This window comes from Diceros bicornis, chromosome 14 (assembly GCF_020826845.1).
Source record: "Diceros bicornis minor isolate mBicDic1 chromosome 14, mDicBic1.mat.cur, whole genome shotgun sequence".
In the NCBI taxonomy this organism is placed as follows: Eukaryota; Metazoa; Chordata; class Mammalia; order Perissodactyla; family Rhinocerotidae; genus Diceros; species Diceros bicornis.
In genome coordinates this window covers 9,933,415-9,957,867 of record NC_080753.1, presented here as the reverse complement: position 1 = coordinate 9,957,867, position 24,453 = coordinate 9,933,415, and the positions used below count along the sequence as shown (strand labels likewise).

Genomic DNA, 24,453 nt, shown 5'->3' with positions numbered 1-24,453 from the left:
CCCTATGTGTTTGTTTATTGTTGTTATTATCTACTACTTAATGAAGGAAATCATACGGTATTTGACCTTCTCCCTCTGACTTATTTCACTTTGCATTATACCCTCAATGTCCATCCATGTTGTCACAAATGGCTGGATTTCATCGTTTCTTATGGCTGAGTAGTATTCCATTGTGTATATATACCACAGTATAAGCTTCTTGCTTTAAAAGATTTTCAATATATAATTTTATGATTTTGTATAAATATTTGGGAAAAGTTGCTGTCATTTTCATTAAAGAGTTAATCTCTCCTTACTTTTCTTTTGGTAAAGTCCTATTTGATCTTATATTGGGGCATGTGCTTTTTAGAAATGTGTTTTTACAGCCATAGATGTAAAATGGATGATTTCCTAATTATTGTGTAAGATACAAGTGATTTTTAGATGTAAAATGGATGATTTCCTAATTATTGTGTAAGATGATACAAGTGATTTCTAGTTGCTCTTCTTCATGCTCCTAGATTTTAATTATTTAAATACCTTGTTATTACTCTTGTGCACCAAAAAGAAGGCATAGTCATCTTTGGTTTAGAACTCCTCTGTCCAGGAGAAATATAATGTGAGCACATATGTAATTTAAAAATTTCTGGCATCCACATTTAAAAAGTTTTAAAAGGATGAAATTAATTTTACTGTATTGTTTAGCTAATTTATACAAAATATTATCATTTCAACGTATAATTAATATATAAAATTTTTAATGAGATATTTTATATTTTCTCCATATTAAATCTTCAAAATTTGGTGTATATTTTATAGCATATTCAATTTGAACTAGTCACATTTCAAGAACTCAGTACCACATGTCAAGAACTTAGTACCATATTGTCAGTGCATCCTTAAAGCAAACGGTGGTTCAATATTCTGAGAATTGTCGGGTGGCTTAAGAGCTTCTTGTAAGACTTCAGTTGTACTAAGGGCTCTTAGAACTGGATGATCCTGTGGCAAGTGATACTTGTATCCATTAATTGTAGCTAAGAATAAAAAGGAGCACTAACACTGCACGACATTATTTGATTGCTGTAGTTTTCATGGAAGAAATTGTATTATGTTAGAACACGTAAGTGTACAGAATGTTCTGAGACTGACTGGTTTCACCGTTTTATTGCTTCAGTCCAGATAGTTCCACCTGGATGTCCAACAGGCAATTCACACTGAACATCGACAAAAACAAACCTCTGGTCTTTCTTTCCAGATCTGTTGCTGCTCATATGAGTGAATGGTATTTCCATTCTTTCCTGGCACAGGAGCCAAAAATTCTTTCTCTGACTTCCAGCTAGAATGTTGGTGAAAAGTAACAGTCACAGTCTACTGTTGCAAATGTCCAGTTCCCTTACGTGCTTTTACTATGGTGTGTCTTTAATCAAAAAGGTCTGTGGAGTACTTTTAGGTAATGTTAATGTCATTTTTTTTTTTTTTATATCTCAGTGGAGACTTAGGACAAATATATGTGTTTTTCAGTAGTTGAATTTAAAATTCTGTCAGCCGTCTGATGGTTCACATGCCAACACTGTTGAAGCATCTTGGTCGGACTGATTTTAGTTCATACTGGTGTTCATTTATATTTGATTAAAATGAACAAACTGAGGGGGAAACATAAGTCAGGCGCAAATAGCAGAACAGGAGAAATCTGCTTTGCATTTGGTGTGCTATGCTTTGTCCAGGGGATCTGGTAGCTCTTCATTGAAAACATTTTATTAGAGAAAGCAAACTTTAACTAAGAAATGTAAGATATAAATCTCCCCCTCTCCCCAATTTTATAACTGTTGATGATTCTTCAATTGCAACAAAACACATTTTTATTTCAAGATTGGCTGCTTCAAAATAATACTGATGTGGGCCTTTATGTGTGTCATGAGATCTTTTGGAACTAACATTGCCTATCGGTTTTCACTCCCTTTCCCTTTTCCTAAGATATGTAATAAACGTGGAGACGTCAGATATAAAGGATGGCTATTGCTCAGACTTGTCCTTTGCTTGTCTGGTTATCCATCAAACACTATCAGCCCAATTGTGCCAGAAAGTATGAAATAATGTCATTGGAAAGCAGTCAGTCAAATGGATGTCAAGGTCTTTTAAAAGTATCAACTAGCTGTTCTGATATCAAAGGATGTTTTACAAATATGATATGCTGAAGTGATTGCTCTTAGGAAATTTATCTTTAAAGATGCTTACTTTACCACCTCTCTTGATTTCATACCAGTGGTCTAGAATCCACACCCTCGAGAGCTTGCAAGAAAATATTAGCTAGGGTCCATTTCATTGCTAAAGTGGCAGCTCATACTTTTGGGCAGTCAGAACAATAGGCAGCTGTTATAATAGCCACATTATTTTTTAAAAACCTTCTCCAGCTAAGGATTCTTTCAGTTTTCAGACCAGCATCTCTTCTTTAGAATTTAGTTACTGTCTCCAACTTTAAAAATAATAGAAAAGATCATACCCTGGAAGGAAATGAGGAATAAGAAAAATAACTGCTTTTCTTAGGAAAATGAAATTTTGCATGCAATTTTAATTTACTAGATGATCTAAATTAACAACGAACTGATTTATTTTTATATTAATAAATTAAATTCAGGGGTTTGGGTCTGTGTTCTTAAGGGGATTGTGTGTTATTTGAAACTTCTATGAGTTTAGAAATGAGAAGACATCAGTGATCCAGGTTGCTACCTGTGATATTCTTAATTTTGAAGAAAAGTGAAGGAAGAAAGAAAAGAGGATTTGGGGAATGCTGCTGTGTTTGTTGAAACATTTCAGAATACATTTATTTCATTTTCATTCATACTTCTTCAGTCATATTAAATGAGTTTTGTCTCTAAATTTATGATGAATTGAAACCTTTTTGAAAATGCGTCTCTCTGACGTGAGAATGCCGAGATGAAAAGTCCAGTTAGCATTGTTTGTGTCCTTAGCATGGTGAAGACATTATCCTTCCCTATTTCCTTTAAATAATGAATGGTTGTTATTGATTTTTATGTCCTGGTAATGGAAATTACTTATTTTTTCTATTCTGATTTATTTTAATCAGATGTTTATAATTAATCACAAGGTCCTGGTTTTGTAGGCAAAAAACGTGCTTCTGTGTGCGTGATTGGAAGCTGTTCAAATATTTTAAGAAGCTCCTTTCAGAAGGGCTTGAATATAGAAATTCTTTAGTAGAGGAATAAAATTATATAATAGTCTTATTTCTTTTTAAAGAAAACTGTAGGACTACTTCATGAATAGAGAAAATAGCTTAAATTTCAACTAAATTGAATGAATCAAAAAATAGTGCAATATCTGATTGTTTCAGGTTAGAGAAATAAACTGAGATGCGGAGGCACACTGGGCTGTTTTCCACTTAACTAAAAACATTTTCTATATCTACAAAGATGGTGTCTCTATCAAGGAAGAAATCAAGGTGCTCTGAGACAGCTGGGAAAATTAAGTTACAGAAGCAAGGAAGGGTAGCTGAAGTACTAGGCAAATGAGTGCTTTTTGCAGCATCTGTTAACATACGCATTAGAGGTGTGTTATTAGCCATCTGGGGCTCCCCTCCTTAAATTATGCATTTGGATCAGCGGTTCGAAGATCAGCCGTGGGGGGAAATGAAAGTCTCTGTGGATCCTTGTTGATCAGTTGTTTTCAATCACCTAGGGCCCTCCAGCTCTTCAGGTGCATTCCCAAGGACTACATTTGCTCACACAACAGGTCTCTGTCACTGAGGGTTTAGTAACAGCTCTTATCCACCCCCTTCGCTCCACCCGTTGCTCCGTCTCCACTTCCAAGTGTTAATGAAAGTCCAAGTCAGGGGAAGAAGAGTTCTTGTGGAAAATGCAAGTATATACTTACACATACATATTTTTTGCATGTCTCTTCACTTTGATAATTAACTATAATTGTGGATCCTTTGACATTAATTTCAGATTATTTAATAAATAGATTTAAGTATGTAAGTCTAGGGCAGAATAGTTTGTATAATTTAAAGCTTCCAACACTAGAAGTGGTACACTGTTCAGTAATATTTGGAAAGGAAAGAAGATTGCCAATGTAATGAGCAGCTTGTGTCTGACATTTATAACAGGAAATAGACTCAGCAAGTTAAAGAATCGGGGACAATATTACTTACACAGCATGCACTGTGAAGGCCACTGTTCTGTCTGGGCAGTCTTTTAAACGTTTACTAGAAGCCTGTAGATAGAGTTGGCAACTCCAGTGCACATAGTAGAATTTATGTGCTTATTTAGGAAGCTTTCTGAGAAATTTCCACGTGATAAGATTTTGCTCAAGATTCATGCTTACAACAAACAGCAAAGGAACAGTTTGGGTCTGGAAAACCCAGATAAGTATGATTCTTACATTGAATAAGAAATTTGACAAATGTAAATTTAGGTAAATATGGTATAAGTGTTTTGGGAGACAAAAATCATGAATGAAAATATAATAATGAATAAGGAACTTTAGAACTTCAGTTATTGCCTCACAAATTTATTAAATGAATGAAAAATCTAGAAGTTTAAATGATTTTGAGTCTTTGCATATAAAGATTTATGGCTAAAACAAACGTCAGATCTGTCGCCCTGCAATTGTGGTAGTCATGGAATGACATAGGATGTGGCCAGTGAAATGTGGCAAGACCCAGAATCATCTCAGCCAACACTTCAGTCCCAAAGGTACCACTGGAGACTTCTTTCACGGAGGCTGTCAGGAGTAAAAATGTGGTAATGTTTTCTAAAGCTATGGGATGGCCAAATATATGGGACTAGATATACTAGGGAATATATAAAGTATATATAGGACAATAATGGCACTGTTTTTTTACCCAGTGGTAAAATAGTTAAACATGATTTTTATAGTAAAACCAAGAAAGACATGTTCTAGAATCAAATGCAAATTTTGGATAAATTTTTATGAGCAATACATGAGACTAAAAGAAGTTGGCGCTTAGGGCATAAAGGTCACCTGTTCTCTCTACTTGGATGTTCCAGGTACCTTTGGCTGAACAGTTTACAAGGCCCGAGAGTGCCTTGGGGATAACATCACTTTTGGGGATATTGTGAGGATTAGAGTCTATATAGAACTCCTGGTAGAATGCCCTGCGTGTTGTAAAAACACAAGGAATGCTAGCTGTATTGCTGCTGCTCTTATTCCTACCCCACAAGAGCATCCTTTAAAAGGACAAACAAAAGGTTGACAATTCAGTCTCTTGGGTGCCACCATGAAAAACAAAATGTGTTGAATTCCACTTGCAGATATTTGTTTTGCTTATGAGAAATCTAATTGTGAACCTGCTTGCTATAGTAGCTTAAGAATTTTGAACCAAAATTATCAGGGTATTCTAGAAGTAAAATGATTTTATGTGTATTTTATTTTAAAGGAGAAAATTCAGCGATCCATGTATACTTATCACTGCATCTCTCTTAATACCTTTTTTTCCTTGCTCAGGCATTTGTTTTACATTTCTAAATGATGTAGAGCATCAGTAAGGTGCTTAGGTTAGCCTTTGAATAACAAACTTCTTTTCACACCATAGGTTTCATGATCAAAAATCAGCACTTGGATGTCTGTTTGCACTATTTCCAGGTTTACTCTCTCAGTTCTTCATATCATCCAGACCCCTGAACTGGAAATATCTTGTTAACTCGGCACTGTTTAATATTCTTTGGAATTAAACTACTTGGGCATGTTAGAGCTCAAATGGAATCTATGTGTTTTGCTTGACAAGGTTGTTGGTTGGTTTTTAGAGCCTACATATTGAAAATCATGTTTGTGGACAGTTGATAGAGAAATTTCCGTGTACCGAAGCATTGTCTTGATGAAACCACCTCTGTTGTGAAGATCAAGTGAGATAATGTGTGTAAGAGCCCTATGAAAACCAGAAGGTGCGGTGGGCATCTGAGGATGAGGCTGTTGTGATTAGTTATGAACAGCATCTCAGCCAGCCAAGGGAGAACATGAAACTGGGGAACAAGTTTGTTTCCAGGAGCAAGGGGGAATGTAATGCAGATTCTCACAGTTTGGGATTTGTAATTGGGATCCGTTGCTGTTATAAGAAAATGTAGTTCAAAAAGACACAGGATTTTCCGTTGTTAAGATCAACGAAGTTAAAAGAGCAGCTGCTTGTAAATGTTAATTTTGTTTGACATCTGCCTTGGTCCCGATAATAAACGTCATAGTTCTGTTGAATAGCCTGTTCTCTCTAGAGCTGTATCTTTTTGTTTAGAGGTCTCTGTTTAAATAAATTGTTTCCTTTTGGTTTTAAAAATTATTTTCTCGAGCTATAAATTGTGTGAGTCTTAGAACATATCATAAGCATAAAGTATACATCTTCAATTTGGTAGAAAAGGGTTGGCATTCTCGATTTGGAGATGGTACTGGTACTCTTGGGAGTTATGAGGTGCATTAGGAGCCATCTCAAATCTTGTATGACATGAGAATGTAAAGACATTTTGAAAAATATTCCCCATGTGTTTTTCATTTAAAAAGACACCTATAGGAAACAGATCTACACAAAAACCTGCACCTCGGTGTTGATAGCTTTATTCGTAATTGCCAAACCTTGGAAGCAACCAAGATGTCCGGTAGGTGGTGAATGGATAAATAAACTGTGGTACATCCAGATAATGGAATGCTAAAAAGAAATGAGATAAAAAGAAAGGAGCTATGAAGACATGAAGAGAAATGGAGGGAATCTTAAATGCATATTTCTAAGTGAAAGAAGCCAATATGAAAAGGCTACATACTCTGTGATTCCAACTATATGACATTCTAGAAAAGGCAAAACTATGGACAGTAAAAAGATCAGTCGTTGCCAGGAATTAGGGAGGAGGAAGGGATGAACAGGTGGAGCACAGAGGATTTCTAGGGCAGTGAAACCAGTCTGTTCCATACTACAGTGGTGGATACATGTCGTTATACGTTTGTCCAAACCCGTAGAATGTACAACACCAAGAATGAACCCTAATGTAAACTGTGGACTTTGGGTGATAATGATGTGTCAGTGTAGGGTCATCAATTGTAGTAAATGTACTGCTTTCATGGGAGATGTTGATAAAGGTGTAGGCTATACACGTGTGGGGCAGAGGGTACATGGGAAATTCTATACCTTCTCAATTTTGCGTGACCCTAAAACTGCTCTAAAAAATAAAGTCTGTTGAAAATAAAAAACCAAACCAGACAAAAAAACACCTAAGTTTGGCATCTTTGTTGTTTGTACATGTACATAGATGGCGCTGCCCCAATATCACTGGAAGAGAGTACTGTTCTGCTGCATTGAGTAGAACAAGATTATATGAAAAGAAAGGTCTAACTTGTGCTGGTTACCTACTGTGGATTTCTCTTAAGGTCCAACTTTGATATCAGTGCATACTGTCATACCTCTTAAGGTTTGTAAGGAGGCTGAAGTGAGTGGTAGAGGATAAAAACACCAGAGAACAAAATTGAGCAATATTTTCCAAGTGAGCGTTGTTTTCTTGTCATTTTTATGTGTTTTAATTTAGCCAGTGTTGGGTGAGTAGTTCAGAGAGAAGGGATTTATTATTTTAAAAGGAAGCCGCCTTCTTGGTCTTCATTTTCAGCCGATTGAGTCACCTTTGTTTTCCAAATGTCTGTTGACTCTTCAAGAACCATTTACCGTATTTACTTATGTAGTTACCTCCTTGCATTCTTGTTCCCTCGCTTCATGCCCATCATTTGAAGAAGAAAATCATGAAAAATGTTTTCTTTCTATAGGCCCCTTTAAAAAATTCTGCTTCAAAATAACAGCTGGCCGACAGCACAATCTCCTTTAGGATTTTAAGAGCAACAGTCAGCTTCACAGCTGGAGGCAGAGTGCTTTCCTCAGGGAACATATTTTTCAGGAATTGAATTTCATTTATTCCAGGTGTGCAACAAAAGAGTTAAATTAAAGGAGCTGCTGGTTGTATTCTCTCTCTAAAAAATCTGTAATTGCATAAAATCAGTGTTAGAAATTTTTAAGTCTATTGGCAAAATTCCCTATTTCTCTTATCATCTTCCTCCCACTAGGGCTAGCATACACCCGGCAGAGATCTCTAATCTCCCATTCCATATCCAGAGCCCACGGTGGTAATCAGTCCTATTCTCTTTCCTGAATGCGGCTCGGATCCAACTCTCAACACAGTGCTCTAATAAGCTACCACTAATGAATGACAAGTGGACATTTCTGCTTTATGCAAAATCCCTGGAATTTTAGGCCAGTCCATGGCTTTACCTGCTACTTATTTGCTGATAACGCCTAAACCTAAACCTTTAGCTCCACATCCTCTCCTGGCTCTAGACCCATAGATATTTAGTTGCCTCTTGGATGTTCAAAAGCACCTCAAATTCAGCATGCCTAAAACTAAAAAGTTCCTTTCGTCTCCCCAATCTCCTCTTCCTGTAGCCACTACACTGCAGTTAATACAACAGTCTGCCCACCTGGTTGTCCTCTGTAACTTCTCCTTCTGTTTTAGGCATAAAGTTATGGAGAGTGCACCTCCTCCAGATTTCTCACATTCACGTCTTCCTTTCTGTTGCTACTGCCTCTGCCATAATTTGGTTCTTCATCTGGGTTCCCTGGATCACCCTCCTGCAAGCCATTCCTCACACCGCTGGAAAATCAGTCAGCCCTCCCTCCCTTCCTCTCTTGAGCTACATCAGACACCCATGTACTTACCTCCAGGATCATGATTCTAAAGATTACTTTTTCCTTGCTGATCTAATTTAAGTGGAAAGTCTAAAAGAAAATATTTTCTGTGTTTGCCTTACTCTTGAAAAGCTATGAGAACCCAGGTTTTGCCAAAGCATGCAGTATACCCAGGTTTTCCTATCCTTGAGTAGATTAATCTTCTAATTGCCATTTGGATTTCAGTGTTCTTGAAACTTTATGTCCTTTTGGGCTGGGAGTGTTATGAGACAAATATTTGAGATTCCCTTTCAAAATAACTTACCTACCAGAAACTGCAACCCGTTTATTTCACAGTAGTATCTTGAAAAGTGTTGAGCACACTACTTTAATTTTAGCATTGTTATATAAATGACAAAGGATGTTTCTTTACATCTGTGTGAGTCTTATTTGAATAGAGTCACATTTACACTGTCTCTTCCGTATTCACTTTCTGTAAATTTTTGAGGCAGTCTCAGTCTTGCCAGTTTGTTTTTTTCTGGGTGTTCACTGGAAAGGTCTTTAAAGTTTGATGTATGTTTAAAATTTTTAGTAATGTTAGGAAAAATATATATTTAGTCGACATTTCTGCTTTATTTGTAGCTATCATTTAATGATAAAAAATGCACAAAAACCAAACAGGCATAGATTAGAAGGAAGGAGCTATGTCATGATGACTTTTTTGGTAGTGCTTGTGTTTTGAGTTTTTGCACTGTCAGTGTTGGTCTCCTTGTTTCCTTTGAACCAGGAAACTATAGTTTCAACTGCATTGAGTGGTGAAGCATTTGTCCTTTTCTTTTTTTTTTGGTAAGGAAGATCGCCCCTGAGCTAACACCTGCCAATCCTCCTCTTTTTTGCTGAGGAAGACTGGCCCTGTGCTAACATCCGTGCCCATCTTCCTCCACTTTATATGGGACGCCGCCACAGCATGGCTTGACAAGCGGTGTGTCGGTGCGCGCCCGGGATCCGAAGCGGTGAACCCCCCGGGCCGCCGCAGCGTGCGCACTTAACTGCTTGCGCCACCGATTTGCCCTCCTTTTAAGGAAGGTCTTAAGATACTCCATTCATCTAGAAATGACAAGAGAAATGTGTGTGGCCCCTCTAGTTGGCAGATCATATTTACTTCTGTAAACTTTAGAAATACAAGACCAAAAGGGTCATTGTCTAGGACAGACTTTTCTAAGCTCATGCTCCTATTGGAAAAATTTGAGACAGCTGCACCTTTCATTTACTCTACAATGGTTATTGAGTGCCTGCTGCATGCCACACCACATGCTGTGCTAAGCAGTGGGGGAAACGTGGTGGGCAAGACAGAAAAAGTTTCTGCCCTGACGGGGCTTATATTCTTGTGGGGACAGAAAGACCCAAGTGAGCAAAATAATAAATAAGGTAATTTCAGATAGTGATAAATGTTGTGAGATATCTGAGTAATAGAATACCTGCGGAGAGGGTGCCCAGGTGGTTAGGAAGCCTCTGAGAGGAGGTTACATCTGAGCCAAATCCCAAATGGTGTGAAGGAACCTTCAGTGCAGGAATTCTGGAATCCTTAAGACTGAAAGTCCATGGGTTTGTGAATCCCAAAGAGCGTTGTCCTGTTTTGAAAGGGAATTAGAGGAGACAGAAGTACATTGGGATCAGACAAAGTTCTGTGACTGGTTTACGTGCGAAGTGTGGAGAGCTTTGAGTCGTATTGTGGTGGTGCGAGGTGCCCTGGACTGTGGGGACCTGATCTCAGGTGCCCGCATGGGCTCTGCTTATGTGCCAGCAACTAGCGGCTTGTGGTCTGAAGAACCCGGTTTCCTCAGGAGTAAAACTGCAAGGTTGGACAGGACACCTCCAGACTCTCTTTTGTCTTTTGTGCCTTTGAATCTATGCGATATTTATTGTCATTAAAAGGAGAATTATTAGTTGGCAAAATACATTGTTATTTTTTGTACCCAAATGTGTGGCAAAATGCAAGATTTACTCAATGATACTAATCTTTAAAATGAGATTTATTTAAGAATCAGTAATCTGTTATACTTGCCTAAAGCAGCAGCACAAACCTTGCATTGATTAATTCAGTGTGCTAGACATTTTCTTAATAATGAAAGGACATCTTAACAGCTCACCTCCAACTTCTCAACAATAATAAGAAAGAAGCCACACATCATACCAACTTTTATTATTGTTCTCATGAAACAGCCCTGAGTTAAACCCATTTAGGCTTCGCACATGTAAACTGTGATAGATCTTCTTTCTCTTTCATTCTTGATGATTTACGTGTCAAGGACGTTGTTGTCTTTTCTATAAAGACAAACAAACAACTAAAACATGTGGAAACCACTATCTATTTAAACTAGACAAATCCTCATTGCAGGCTGGAGAGGAAAGTCCTTAGTGCTGAAAATCTTGTTATGATGGTGTATCACTTCCTCGGAAGTCTGACAATTGTGATTTAGTTTAGTTTTCATTTAGATTTAGCTTTGCTCAAAGCAGGAATTTGAAAAGCTTTAACTATGAAATGTAGATGTAGATATACTTTTAGTTTAGTCAATTAATGGAATTACACAGTTGCAAGTTTTGGCTTTGTCACACAGTCGATAAATATTTATTACACATCTGTATGTTGCAAGTGCTTGGGATGCAGTGCGCCTCATAGTCCAGTGCATGCTCGGGCTTAGAGAGAAATTTCAGAAGAAATGATGGAGCCAGGAGTCCCTAAAATGAAGTTTACATTCCGTCAGCAAAAGGTCAGCAGATGACTTGGCCACTTGAAAGAGCTTTGGAATAGCTTCATTACCTCATCTCCTGAATGTGGAGAGATACATGCTCTTTTTGAAAATGCTAGTTGTTTTGAAAGTTGAAAGCAAAACCTTTGGAAAACTCAAAATCTTCCTTGAAATAATTTTACTCAGAGCATTGACCCATGGTTTAGGAATTATTCTTGTCAGTGATTCAAACTTGAAAATAAGTTGCGGGAGTGGGGAAGGGGTGGGGAGGCAATCAAATCGTCGAGCATATGTGTTCCAGAAACTGGAGCTGTGGCAGATTCTACCTGGTATGCTCCTGTGGTGTCTTGTGGGGTTGGCAGAAGCTGTGTAGTCAGTCACGCTCATCCTGTGCCCAGTGTTTCAGCAATGTGGCCCAAGAGGAGAAGTTTAGGAAAATGTCTGATGAAAGGGTAGATGTAACAACTTTAGCCTGAGAGCCTAAGGGGATTTTAAGTGGTTTTAATTAGGGGAGTAGTTAGCTTTCATTTTGAAAATTTCACTCTGGCCTTGGTGTGGAGAATAAGTGAGGGAAGAGGCAAGAATGGAGGCAGAATCAACAGTGAATGGAGATGTTGTATTAACAGTTTAGGACAAAGGAAAGCAAGGCTGGGATTAAGGTAGGAGTGGGGTTGAGAACTGTTTCCTATATGGAGTGAACAGATGTTTAGGAATATTTTGCTGTTACTGAGGTGTTTGTTTGTTTTCATTTAGAAAAGATGGTTTGATTAGAAAGCATGTGATCTATAGATTGACAGAAGCAACTGAAAAAGCCCAGTCTGTCTGCTCCATCTGTTTTCAGAAAGTTGACTTTTGAAATATCTAGATAAATTATTTTAATCTTTTTAGAGCATGGTTCTGAGCCATGAAATCCCTTGAACAATGAAAATGACATTTTGTAAAGGGATTTGACATTAGCAGATACAGGGTGTATTAAAGTATTAAAGCGTTTTGTTTATAGAACCATGATAACATTTTATATGTCATGAAATACTAGACTTAACATTTCTTAGGGATACTGAGAATCTTTTGGTTGTGCTAAGATTGCAGCAGACTAATTGTCTTACTTTATTGTATTTTAAATTAGTCAATAACTTTGTTGACATGTATTGACTCACAAAATTGGGAATGTTTCTCCATTATTATTAGATATGATTTAATAAAAATGAATTCATATATGGCATTTTGGTCAACATTTTTTCACAAATATAGTGTTTATTAGATGTTTTAAAAGTGTTAGTTTTATTTTATTTGCATAATATTGAAAATTAGGTTTGATGAATTAAATGTCTGTTTTCTGTTTTCAGGAAATTTTTAATTAACATATGAAGTAATTAAAGAGAGAGAATGCTGTGTATAAAACCAAAGGATACCTTTCAGTTTATTGTTTCTTTTAAGGAAGCTTCCCTTTTGTGAATTGTCAAATGATTTATTAGTAGAATATAAGAACTATTTGACATAATTGAATCCAGAAGAAATTTATCTTTTATTTTTGTTTTGGTGTTTTATTAAGGTTACTTCAAGCTATCTAATTACTTTGGCTGAATGTTTTTAATTTCTTTGCGTCAAATTCTTATAGCATAAGAGGGCTTCCTCTTAAGAACAGGGAGAAAAATAGAGATATAATTAATATTATTGCAATAAAGTATATCAGAGGCTCACATTTCCATGATATACTGTCAACCTGATGCACAGTATTTAAGAATAAAGCTTTGGCTCTTAAATTTTGTTTCCTAGGTCAATTTGGGACCATATTTCAATATTAAATACTTTGAGTTGCTTTTGCATGGTTACAAACATAGTCTTGGTTTCTTTTAGTAATATGGTTGTCAGAACGAAGGAATGCATGGTTGTTTGTGTGTGTATGTACACTTCTGCATGTAACCAGTTTCACAGTGGCTTAGCTATAAATGAGGTCCCTCTCCCCAATTGCTTCATCATCCCAGGATTCAGTGCTACAAGGCTGGTTGCTATAAATGTAGAAGTTTTTCCATTTTTATTTGCAAAGATAATATTTTCATGACTAGAGGCTTTTTCATGAACTCAGATGGATACTCCCCTCCTATTCTTTGTTTGGATTCCTTTTTCTTTTCTTTCTTTTTTTTTTTTTTTGCTGAGGAAGACCGGCTCTGAGCCAACATCCATTGCCAATCCTCCTCCTTTTTTTTTTTTACCCCTAAAGCCCCAGTAGATAGCTGTATGTCATAGTTGCACATTCTCCTAGTTGCTGTATGTGGGACGTGGCCTCAGCATGGCTGGAGAAGCGGTGCATCAGTGCGCGCCTGGGTTCGCCAGTAGCGGAGCGTGCGCACTTAACCACTAAGCCAAGGGGCCGGCCCTGTTTGGATTCCTTTTTCTTTACTTCTGAACTCACTGACATACCCTACAAGCCTTAGGGCCATATAGCTGGCTTTAATCACATGATGCGTCAGCTTTCTATACAATTCTTTGATTTAAAAAAGAGAAAAATGTCCTTCTATTTTAAGTACTCCCTCTCCTTCTGCTCTCCCTGTTCCTGTTTTGCATTTAGTATTCGACCATGTTCAGTATTTGGCCCTTGCTGTTTTTACTAACCCTATTCTTTGCTTTTAGTTGACAGCCAGGTCCTTGCCTGCCGTGCAGTCCGATGAGAGACTTCAGCCTCTGCTTAACCACCTCAGGTAATACAAAGGCATGGCCTCGTTATGCTTATAAATGCAAGTCATTAAAATGGGTTAAGTATGTTAAACTGGGTAAACCCCTTCAATTACTAAAAACTTTAAAAAATTTTTTTCTTGTTTTAATGCTTTGATTTAAGTTGAAGTTCTTAATCTAATACGCTTGTTACCCTTGACTTTAGGGTACTATAGAAAACTCTTTTAATTCGATAAAAGTGTTTATTTGGAACTAGTTGGTAAGTTTAAGTTAAAATGCGTAGAGATGACTGACTACAGAAAGATCTCAGAGGAATGAGCTATGTACTGAACTGCAAGGTGAAGGCAGACTTTTGGGAGCCCCACATGTTTTATTGGGGCTAGTTGAAATAGATGGGATTTGTTTTCTAAATACAAAAATAATATATCCTCATTATTTAAAAAACAAACTTAGAAAATACAGAAAAGGAAGAGGAAAAACCTGTCATCACGACTTGGAAGTAATACTTCTTTTCTCTACACTGTTTTAAAACCCAATGTTGAAATTATACTTTTATATAATTTGCTATTTTTTTCATTTTAAAATAAACATTGTAAGACTTTTTTTTCTGTTATTAAAATCTCTCCAAAAATGTAATTTTTAGTGACTACATGATATTTTCTTGTATGGCTGTACTGTAGTGTATTTATCTCTCTTTGGGAGCATTTAGACCATTTGCAATTCTTTATAAAAAAATGCTGTATATAACCCTTTATCTGTATTTTCTATCCTTTCCTTAGCATAGGTTTTCAGAAGTAGAATTACTTTGTCAAAGCATATGAACCATTTTTAAAGATTTTAGTATATGTATTTCTTTTTCAAAAACCTTATTCTACTTATACTTTCATATTGTACAAGATCCCCCATGTTACTGTACCCTGAACAAGATGGGGCAGCAGAAACAGTTGCTGATAGGTTAACCGTAGAGATACTGTTGTGATCGTGTGCATTGCATTGATTATTATTAAGAATGATTTTAAAACATTTTGTTATTCATTTCAGTTTTGGGGTGGGATTAGCTATCTGTATGTTTGCCCACTTATTGATAGCATCTCCTGATTGTATTTGATGTACTTTAAATATAGAATATATAATTTTTTTTGCTGAAAGTTTTTGGTTATGTTGCATTATCCAAAGTACCTACGTTTTCAAGTTTTATGTAGCCAAACACCAATAGTGTTTTCCTTTAAGGTTTCTTTTTATTCTTTTAAAACTTAGAATATTACTTCTCTTTGAGAAACTTGGATGGATATTAATTTCTAATATCTTTTAGTATTCTTATTTTTCCTCCTCCCTTCCCTCCCTTCTTCTTTTCCTCCTCTCCTAACCTTCTCTCCAGTAACTTTTCCTTCCCAGACATACACTTTTAAACCTCTGTATAATTATTTTGTTGGGGGACAGGGCTCTGGACTAACATTTCTTCAGGGACTGAGTGGCATAGATACTGTAGATAGTTGTTTAGTTTCCTGGAGCACTGTGTTAGTGAGTCATGTTTGAGTCACTTCCCCACCCCCCTCTCCTGCCCATCCAGATCTTTGATGACTTTATCTCCTGAGCATCTCTCTTACTATAGTAAGTAGCCTCTTATTTGTTCTCCTGGACGCCTGCTTTGCCCTCTCTAAAGTATTTCATATCATTGCTAGAGTGACTATATTATTCCTTGGCTTAAAACCATTCTGACTCCTCAGTTTCATTCCGGATGAGGTCTGAACTTCTTAGCCTGGTATGTGAAGTCCTTCTGGAAGGAGTCTGGCTTGTCTCTTTGGACTCTTCTTTCACTACTGGCACCCTAACTTCTAGTGCCACCACATGCCTTGAAGTTCCTCTAATACAGTGTGCTCTTATTCACCTCTATGCCCTGGAAATGTGTTTCCTTCTGCCTGGAATGCTTTTCTCCATTTCCCCTACTTCTATTACTTGACTAACTTTTGCTTGTCCTTTGAGACTTAGCTTGTCACCTCCTCTGATAAGTTTTCCCGGACCATTTAGTTCCCGTCCCCGCTACCCCCCAATCTGAATCTGATGTTTTTTATATGTGTTTCCATTAATACCCTAAGGCTACCTCTGTATTATAGAACTTATGATATTGTAATTGCTTGTTTACTTGTCTGATTACTCCATTATAGTATGAACTGCTTGAGAGCTTGTAAAGTGACTGACATTTTATTTCCAGTGGCTAGGACAGTATCTGGCACATGATAGGTATTCATTATGTATTAACAAAACACATGAACGGATGAATGCATGTTGTAACAGTGATATTTAGTTGTTTTTTTTCTGCATAAAGTTTTTATAATTTATAAATCATATTGTCACAGTTTTTTCCTATAAAACCACTGGTTCAGAAGATATAAACCTAGAGGGCTGAATCTCACCTCTAGTTAATGCTTGATTCTGTGCGATAATGATGGATTCTCCTTCCTCCACCTCAGTATGGTAATTGTCAACTAGAATTTAGATTAACTACTGACATGTCTCTTCGAGTCCTTGGAACTTGCACAAACTGTACATTCGTTTAGGGCTTTCATTCTCCGTGGAGTTCACTCATGACTGGTTGCTAGGCAACCAGGACTAGATGCTACATGTAATATGCACCAACTGATGTTGCTTTTTTATTATTATTAAACCAAATGGTTTCTCATTTTATTACCATGTCAGAGACATCTGTATGTAGGGTGGCAGCTGATGTGGATAGTTTGACACTTCCTGTTGTACCAAGTAACCTTGTGATATGCCTTTCAAGCATATAAATTATCTCTTTTGGCTGTCTAAATGTAATGTTTTTCTTTTACCTTCCTTTTGCTTAGGTCAAAATAGGAAAGAACACTATTTGGTTTAAAAGATTCTAATGACAATCTTGTTAGAAAAAAATAATAATCATCATTGATTTGCATGAACTGTATATTAGTTTAAATGTTACCTAGAGCAGATGGACATTAGGAGCTTGAGACTGAGAATAATTATTAGGTCTAATTTTGTTTAGTGCCTCTAATGATCAAAGAGAAATGATGAATAACATTTTAATTAAATTTGTCAATAAAACTAATTTGGGAGATGATACAAATACCTATGAAAATTGAAGTAGCAATACAGAGAAATTCTCAAGTTGTTTTCTAGGATTTAGACACTCAAAGAGAATTAGTATAACACTTTGCCAACCTAATAATCTGGGATATTGCTTAACAACATATTATTCTGAGAATGTAGAAGTGATATGTCCAAATTTTCTTAATTGAACCTAGTTCTTTAGTTAAAAGTTAAACTAAGCACAGAAAAACATTTTGCTTTGATATCTTATGGAAATACAAGCTTATTTTATTCGTCAGTAACATCCATCCATTCATCATTAACTGAGTGCCTGTTATGTGCTTGGAATAGAAAAAATAAGACACAAATTCAAAGAATTTACGGTTTTGATTTCATTTGAGAGATAGGCACTTAAACACATTATGAAATTTGTAAACCTTTCTAATAGAATTAAACATAGAGTACATAATTTTATTAATTGAACTGTATTCCTCCCTAAATTATTTCCTTAAGTAATGGGGCCATGACTGACTTGTTTTGGATTCCATACTCCCTAGCACAGTAGTGGCTCACAGTGGGTACTCATGTTGGACTGAACTTTAATCTCACTTAGGGGATGATGTTGTCATTAACTAAGAAGGAGAATTAAGGAAGACGATGGGTTTAGGGAATGAATATGTTGCTGAGATGATAGGTTCAGTAGTTTCAGACATTTTAAACTTGAGATGTCTGTGGAGCATATGGGGGGAATGTTTAGTGAAGTAGCTAAATACAGACCACAGTTTAAGAGTGAGGTTTATACCAGAGAGAGATGTTTGCTGATCATCACTGTGTGTGTGGTTTAAAATCAGAAGAATGGTTGAGATCACTCAGCGAGAGAGTGTAGAGTGACAAGAAAAGGGGAAATGGCCCTGAATAGAACCCGCAGAACGTCAGTGTTTAAGTGACTTATGATAGGCAGTGATGGAGATAGGAGATGAGTTAAAAGAGAAACCAGTAAAAATACCAGGGAGGAATCTTGAATGAAACAGGAGTACAGCAAGGGATAGTGGTATCAAAGATGCTAAGGGAAAGATTTCAAAAAGGAATGGAAAACACTGTCAAAGGCCATGGAAAGTCAGGCCACAGCTACATAATGTCAGTTGGTTTAGACAAATGGGAGCTGCTGGTGGCTCAGCCACCACATTGTGGTGGTACAGATGCAGGTCTGATTCCTGTGAGGAGTCAAGGAGTAAATGAGAAATGAGTCTGTGGAGATACAGGGTGTGTAGGCTGCTTCTGGTAGAGCAAGGAAAGAGGACTATATCCATGAGCTTCATAGTTGAAGAAGTGTTTGTTTTTTCCTTAAGATTGGAGAGATGAACATACAGGTTAAGGGAGACTTGAGGTCTATGGGAGTAAGTTTAAATAATGGAAGGGGCAAGTTTTTAGAAGAGGTAGGAGAAGATGGGATGAAAAATCAAACTAGCTAGAGTTTACAAAGTACTTTCCAACCTGGCTTTTTAGTTCATACTCAGAACAACCCGGTGAGGATGATAGATGGTCATTTATCATTATCCCTATTTTAAAGCTTGGTGATGGAGCCTCAGGAAGTTCACCTTAAGAAAACCTGACTTTTCTAATGAAAAGTACTGCACTTCCCTTGCCTCAAAAGAGATTAGTGAATTATTTCACAAAATTTTACCATTTTTCAAAATTGATACTAAGAACTTCTCAATTGGAAGAAATAAACTTGCTTAGACTTAGAAAAAAATGTTCAATTCCAAAATGCCAGAGAATTTGTGTAAATCATTATTTCTGCTTTCCACAAATCACATATATGTCATCTAATGAGTCTACATCTCAATGTCACTCTACTGTCCTTCTCATGTGTAACTGCATTTTCTAGGGTGAATTATGTAGTGTACTGATTTTTTAATTTGGAGATATATAAAGGTCTTGGGATATGTTCCTGTGAATGTAGAAGTTTATTGTAAATAAATATCTTTGCTATCCTAATGATGGTACCCACGGGATGATATTTACAAAATGGTATTAGACTATCAAGGGTTTGTGTTAAAGATTATTATTTTTATTTATTATGTCACATACAAATGTAAGGTACAAACAGGCGAGACTAGAGAGGAAAACTTGCAGCCCACATTCTACATGTGATAGCTTTAGTTGTGTGATTGAGATTTTTTTTGCCTTAAAAATAATGCCTTTCCCCACAGTGTGTTTATCTTCCTCCTTCACCCTTCTACCTGAAGATATGAAATGAATGGGGCACAGCATGTAACAGATCACTTTAGTAGTTGCTCTCATTTAATGTTTTGCCCTTAATTAAAGAATAACTAATTTCAAAAACATGTATTTGTTACACTATTTCTCCTAATTTTATTAGCATGTTTCAGCTCAACAATGAAATAGAAATCAAATAAGGATAAAAACCAGCTAGCAAAGAGAAGTATTGCCTTTAGTATATGTTGGGACTGTATCACATGAATTAACTTGTAGTGCATCCTGAATTTGTAAGCAGATGTTTATATTGACCTTTATTTTAAAATCATTTAAGATAATGACAGCATTTTCCTTAATTCCTTCAGTTAGTAGTATTACAGACTACTTTTGCAAATTTTTTTTCCTCAATGCAGTACATTTGGTTAATATGTACACACATTTCTATTTATTCCTCTGAAGAATAGGCTGTCACAGATTTTATATTAGAAATGCAATCTCTGTAAGAAAGCTTTTCTCGGTATCCATAGTGGTACAGTTTTCAGTGTTTTCTTTTTGAATTAGTTCTCCTTCTGAAATCAGAAAATTGTGTGAGCATTCATGTGCTAGAAAAAGGTTTAGTAGATAGAGACTTCCACCAGTTGAGGGCTGAGATGAGAGCCTCGTTAACGTGGTCCACATGCTTCAGTTGTTTTCAGCTCTTTCTCATTACCTGTTTCCAGCGTCTATCAGTACCTCAAACTATTTATTTCCTTTTCTACATGCAACAACACAAACTTTTAGCTCAGTGATTATTGTGAAGGTGTTCCAGGTGCCTTGTAAGATATTAATAAATTAGAAAGAATATATTCTTTTCGATTATTTATTGTCTTTGAATTATTATTTTTTTTCACATTTGTATGGAAAATGTTCGTGCCTTCTTAGAGATGTACTTGTCAAGAGTCAGCATTTTGTTAAAATCAGCTTGATGTGTTAAGGGCACTGTAATGCATACTCGGATTATGTACAAAGGAGCTAATAGATGTGGTCCCTTCACTCAAGAAGTTTATATTCTATCAGGGAAAGAAGACCACTTTACACACAGACACACCCAAACACAGACACACACACACGCCCCTCATCAAGGCTGTACTGGAGTAATTGCTGCAGCTTAATCAAGTAGAGTAAAGAGAGAGGTAGGAAATCTTTTATTTGTGAGAGGTGGTATCTGTATGTGGATTATGTTACAAATTTAATGTCATTTAATGTTTTTTGATAAAATTTATAGTCACAATATATAAAATTTGGAAAAATACAAGAAACGAATCCTACCTCAGTAATACAACCGTTGCTAGGCTTTTGTTGTAATCTCTATGCATTGTAATTATGATTAAAGTGGCTAAACTTTTTAAAAATCCTTTTTCACTTAATATAACTGTAATAAAGTAGAAAATTACTTTTCATGGCTCCAATTTTAAGTGACTGTGTAGTATTCAATTGAGGATAGATATATCTATATTTACTTAACCATTCGCATTTTATTGGGTATTTAGGCTTTTTTGGTTGAATAAACCTGTGAAGAAAAGTTACAGAATGTTAGCAGTTTCTGTATGGCCAGGTGATGTAAAGTGGGGACAAAAATGCTGTAATGACTCATGAAGAAGGAATTGGAGCAGGGTGTTGTCCAGCAGAGGGCGATAAGAACAAAGAGCAGCAGCAAACTAGGTGGTGTATAGCTTTGAAGATACAAGAGAGGTAGTTATTCTGAGGGCATCATGTTGCCCAGGAGAGAAAGGGCAGAGTTCTTAACAAGCAAACCAGTGACTTGAAGATGACAGTGAAAGTAACGAAGCTGGATTTTAAACCTTATTAGTGCATCAAGATGAGAACTTTCTGTCGTAGCCGTAACAAGTTTAGTGGATTAAAACAACACACATTTATTATCATACAGTTCTATAGGTTAGAAATCTGACACGTGTCTCACCAAGCTAAAATCAAGACGTCAGCAGGGCTGTGGTCCTTACTGGAGGGTCTGGGGAAGAATCTGCTTGTAAGCTTATCTGTGTTGTTGGCCAGACTGAATTCTCTGCAGTGGTGGGACTGAGGTCCCCGTTTCCTTACTGGCTGTTAGCCAGCATCCCGTTTCTGCCCCTCGAGGCTGCCCACATTGCTTCTTTTGCTTTCCATGAGCTCCTAGAGGCCTCTGTCTGGTCCTTGCATGCGGGTCCCATCTCAGGGCCAGCAAGGGCGCATCAGGTTCTCCTCATGCTTCAAATCTAACTTCCCCTTCTGCTGCATCTCTCTGCTTCCACTCTGAGAATGTTTTCTGCTTTTATGGCTCATGTGATTAGATTGGCCCGCATGGATATCCGGGATAATCTCCCCATCTCAAGGTCCTTAACCTTAATTACATCTGCATAGTCCCTTTTGCCGTGTAACCTAACATATTCACGGGTTCCAGGGATTAGAGGGTGAACATCTTTGAGGGCCATTGATCTGCCTGTTACAGTGAGAGTTGTTTAAGAGGGGCAGGTTGAAAACAGCTTTTTGCACCACTTTTCATCAGTTTTACAAGTAAACCACCACTCTTAATTTATAGTACAGAATACCAAATTTCCCAGGGGTTTCCCCTGATTTTCTTTTTAATGATGTAAAAAGAAAGTAGGAAAATCTTTCCTGTTTCTTTGACTGGCTATCCAGCCAAGGCAAATAGATACCTTTGTAAATAGGACATTTTGTAACGAGGTTGTCCACAGTGGCTGTGACTTGTGGAGGTACTTTGGTGTGAGAGCTATTTTGTAAATACGTGGTCACAAACCTTTTAGCATTCTAAGAGTTTGTTTTACTTATCATTTATTTAACATACATTAAGAGAAGTCCTACTTGATGCCAGACATGGTGTTAGGTTCTAGCAATCTAGATCTAGGTGTTAGGTTTCTTCTCTTATAGGACTTAATGTTGATCAGAAAAGAAAGAATTTTAACTAAATTAATTTTAATAGATTATGATGCCTGTTAGCATAGTAGAGGTACATGATCCTGTGGGAGCACACAGCGTCACAGAAATCATGAAGCCTTGCGTGTCACAGAACCTGCAGCTCATCCCCAGCTAGACATTGTAGATTTCTGTTAGCCTTCTTACTCCAGAATTTCTTAAGAATTTCTGGATTGTGGATGCTGGCAGTCTTCCTAGAAAGCAAAATTTATGATTGCTTATGCTTTTCAAGTGGTTTTTTTATCTGCAGTTATTAAATTTCCTATTCTTCACTCATTGGGGTTCTTTAAAACGTTGATTATCCTCAAGTAATAAAGAAAATTAGTTATTTTATACTGTTAGGCATAAAGCGCTAACAAAGTACAAAATGATGATGATGCCATGGGAAATAACTTTCTTAAAAAGCCTGAGAAAGGGGGCCAGCCTGGTGGCGCAAGTGGTTAAGTGCGTGAGCTCCGCTGCAGCGGCCCAGGGTTCGCCGGTTCGGATCCCGGGCGCATACCGATGAACCACTTGGCAAGCCATGCTGTGGAGGTGTCCCATATAAAGTAGAGGAAGATGGGCATGGATGTTAGCCCAGGGCCAGTCTTCCTCAGCAAAAAAAGAGGAGGATTGGCAGATGTTAGCTCAGGGCTGATCTTCCTCACCAAAAAAAAAAAAAAAAAAAACCAACCCTGAGAAAGCATTGTGGTAGTTGCTGTGATATAGTAGCAGCTAAAAAGTAATTTGTTTAGTGCTGTGCAATAGAACTTTCTGTGATGATGGAAATGTTCTGTACCTGTGCTGTTCAATCCAGTCGCCACATATGGCTATTGAAGGCTTGAAATATGGCTAGTGTGATGGAAGAACTGAATTTTTAGTTACATTTAATTTTAATCATTTAAAATTTAAATTTAGGCCACCGAAAAAAAAAATTAAATTTAGGGGCAGGCCTGGTTGCGTAGTTGTTAAGTTCGTGTGCTCCGCTTCGGTGGCCAGGGGTTTGCAGGTTCGGATCCCGGCACAGACCTACGCACTGCTTATCAAGCCATGGTGTGGCAGGCATCCCACATATAAAGTGGAGGAAGATAGGCACGGATGTTAGCCCAGGGCCAATCTTCCTCAGCAAAAAGAGGAGAATTGGCAGCGGATGTTAGCTCAGGGCTAATCTTCCTCATACACACACACACAAAATTTAAACAGCCAGTTGTAGCTAATGGTTACTGGATCAGACAGCACAGTTAGTTCTATATCATATTTGAAATACATTTAGATAATCTCCTTGCACCTGATCTCTCCACCTGTGCAGGACTGTGGTAAGAACTCCCATAGCAGAGGAATGCTTAAAGCTGGGATTCCTGTTCTGGATCTTTCTGAGTCAACTGATGCCATGCATGGCCTGTAGTAATCTTGTGAGTCTAAATGTGTAGTTAACTTAAGAAGACCTTCTGGCGTTCCAGGCACAATTAACCTTTATTCATTCAGAGTAGAAACCAAACAAAATTTGGTACATTGGGCTGAGGACAGACAGACTACTGAGACTCACCGAAGGTGTAATGCCCTCTCAATGGTTTATAATGCTATTTAGAAAGTAGTTCTATAAGATAATACAAGGTGAATTTAAAAAGCCAATTTTTTATTGGCTTTATAGAAAAAGTTCAATTTTTAATTGAACTGGACATACTGCATACATACAATCTATAGGAGGCTCCTGGGGACATTCATCCAATGAGTGTGACAGTGTGTCTTCTCAGATCTTATGGAAGTCTTGCTCCTATGACTCAACTGAAAGTCAGCCCAAGTGCTTTATGATACTATCTTACTCTCTTTTCTTCACGGCAGCATTACTAGCTGAAATGATCATTTTTGTTTGTTTGTTTGATGTTCATTTGTTTGCTGTGTAAGCTCCATGAAAGTGAGGAATTTGTCAATCTTGTTTACCACCATCTCCCCATGACTCCTAACAAGGGCTGGCAAAATGGGACCTCAGTAAAACACTTGAGGGAGTGAGTGAGTGGGAGAAAACACTTCCAGGTTTTAAAACTTTACCTGTTATTTAATTTTTTTGAGCTACTAAATGTTGAGACCAAACAAGATGGTAGTTTGGACAAAAAGCTGGTGGTTTTCTCTCATTTCCAAGGAAAAACTCTGATAAAT

The 24,453-nt window shown here is 37.1% G+C and overlaps 1 protein-coding gene across 1 annotated transcript in view; it reads left to right on the top strand.

The window, feature by feature from the left end:
• Positions 1–24,453, top strand: part of PRIM2 (DNA primase subunit 2) — a 266,125-nt gene that overhangs the window by 143,482 nt on the left and 98,190 nt on the right. The window contains exon 8 of the mRNA XM_058554093.1: positions 14,020–14,087. Coding sequence (XP_058410076.1) covers positions 14,020–14,087 — 68 coding nt within the window. The remainder of the gene's footprint in view (positions 1–14,019; positions 14,088–24,453) is intronic.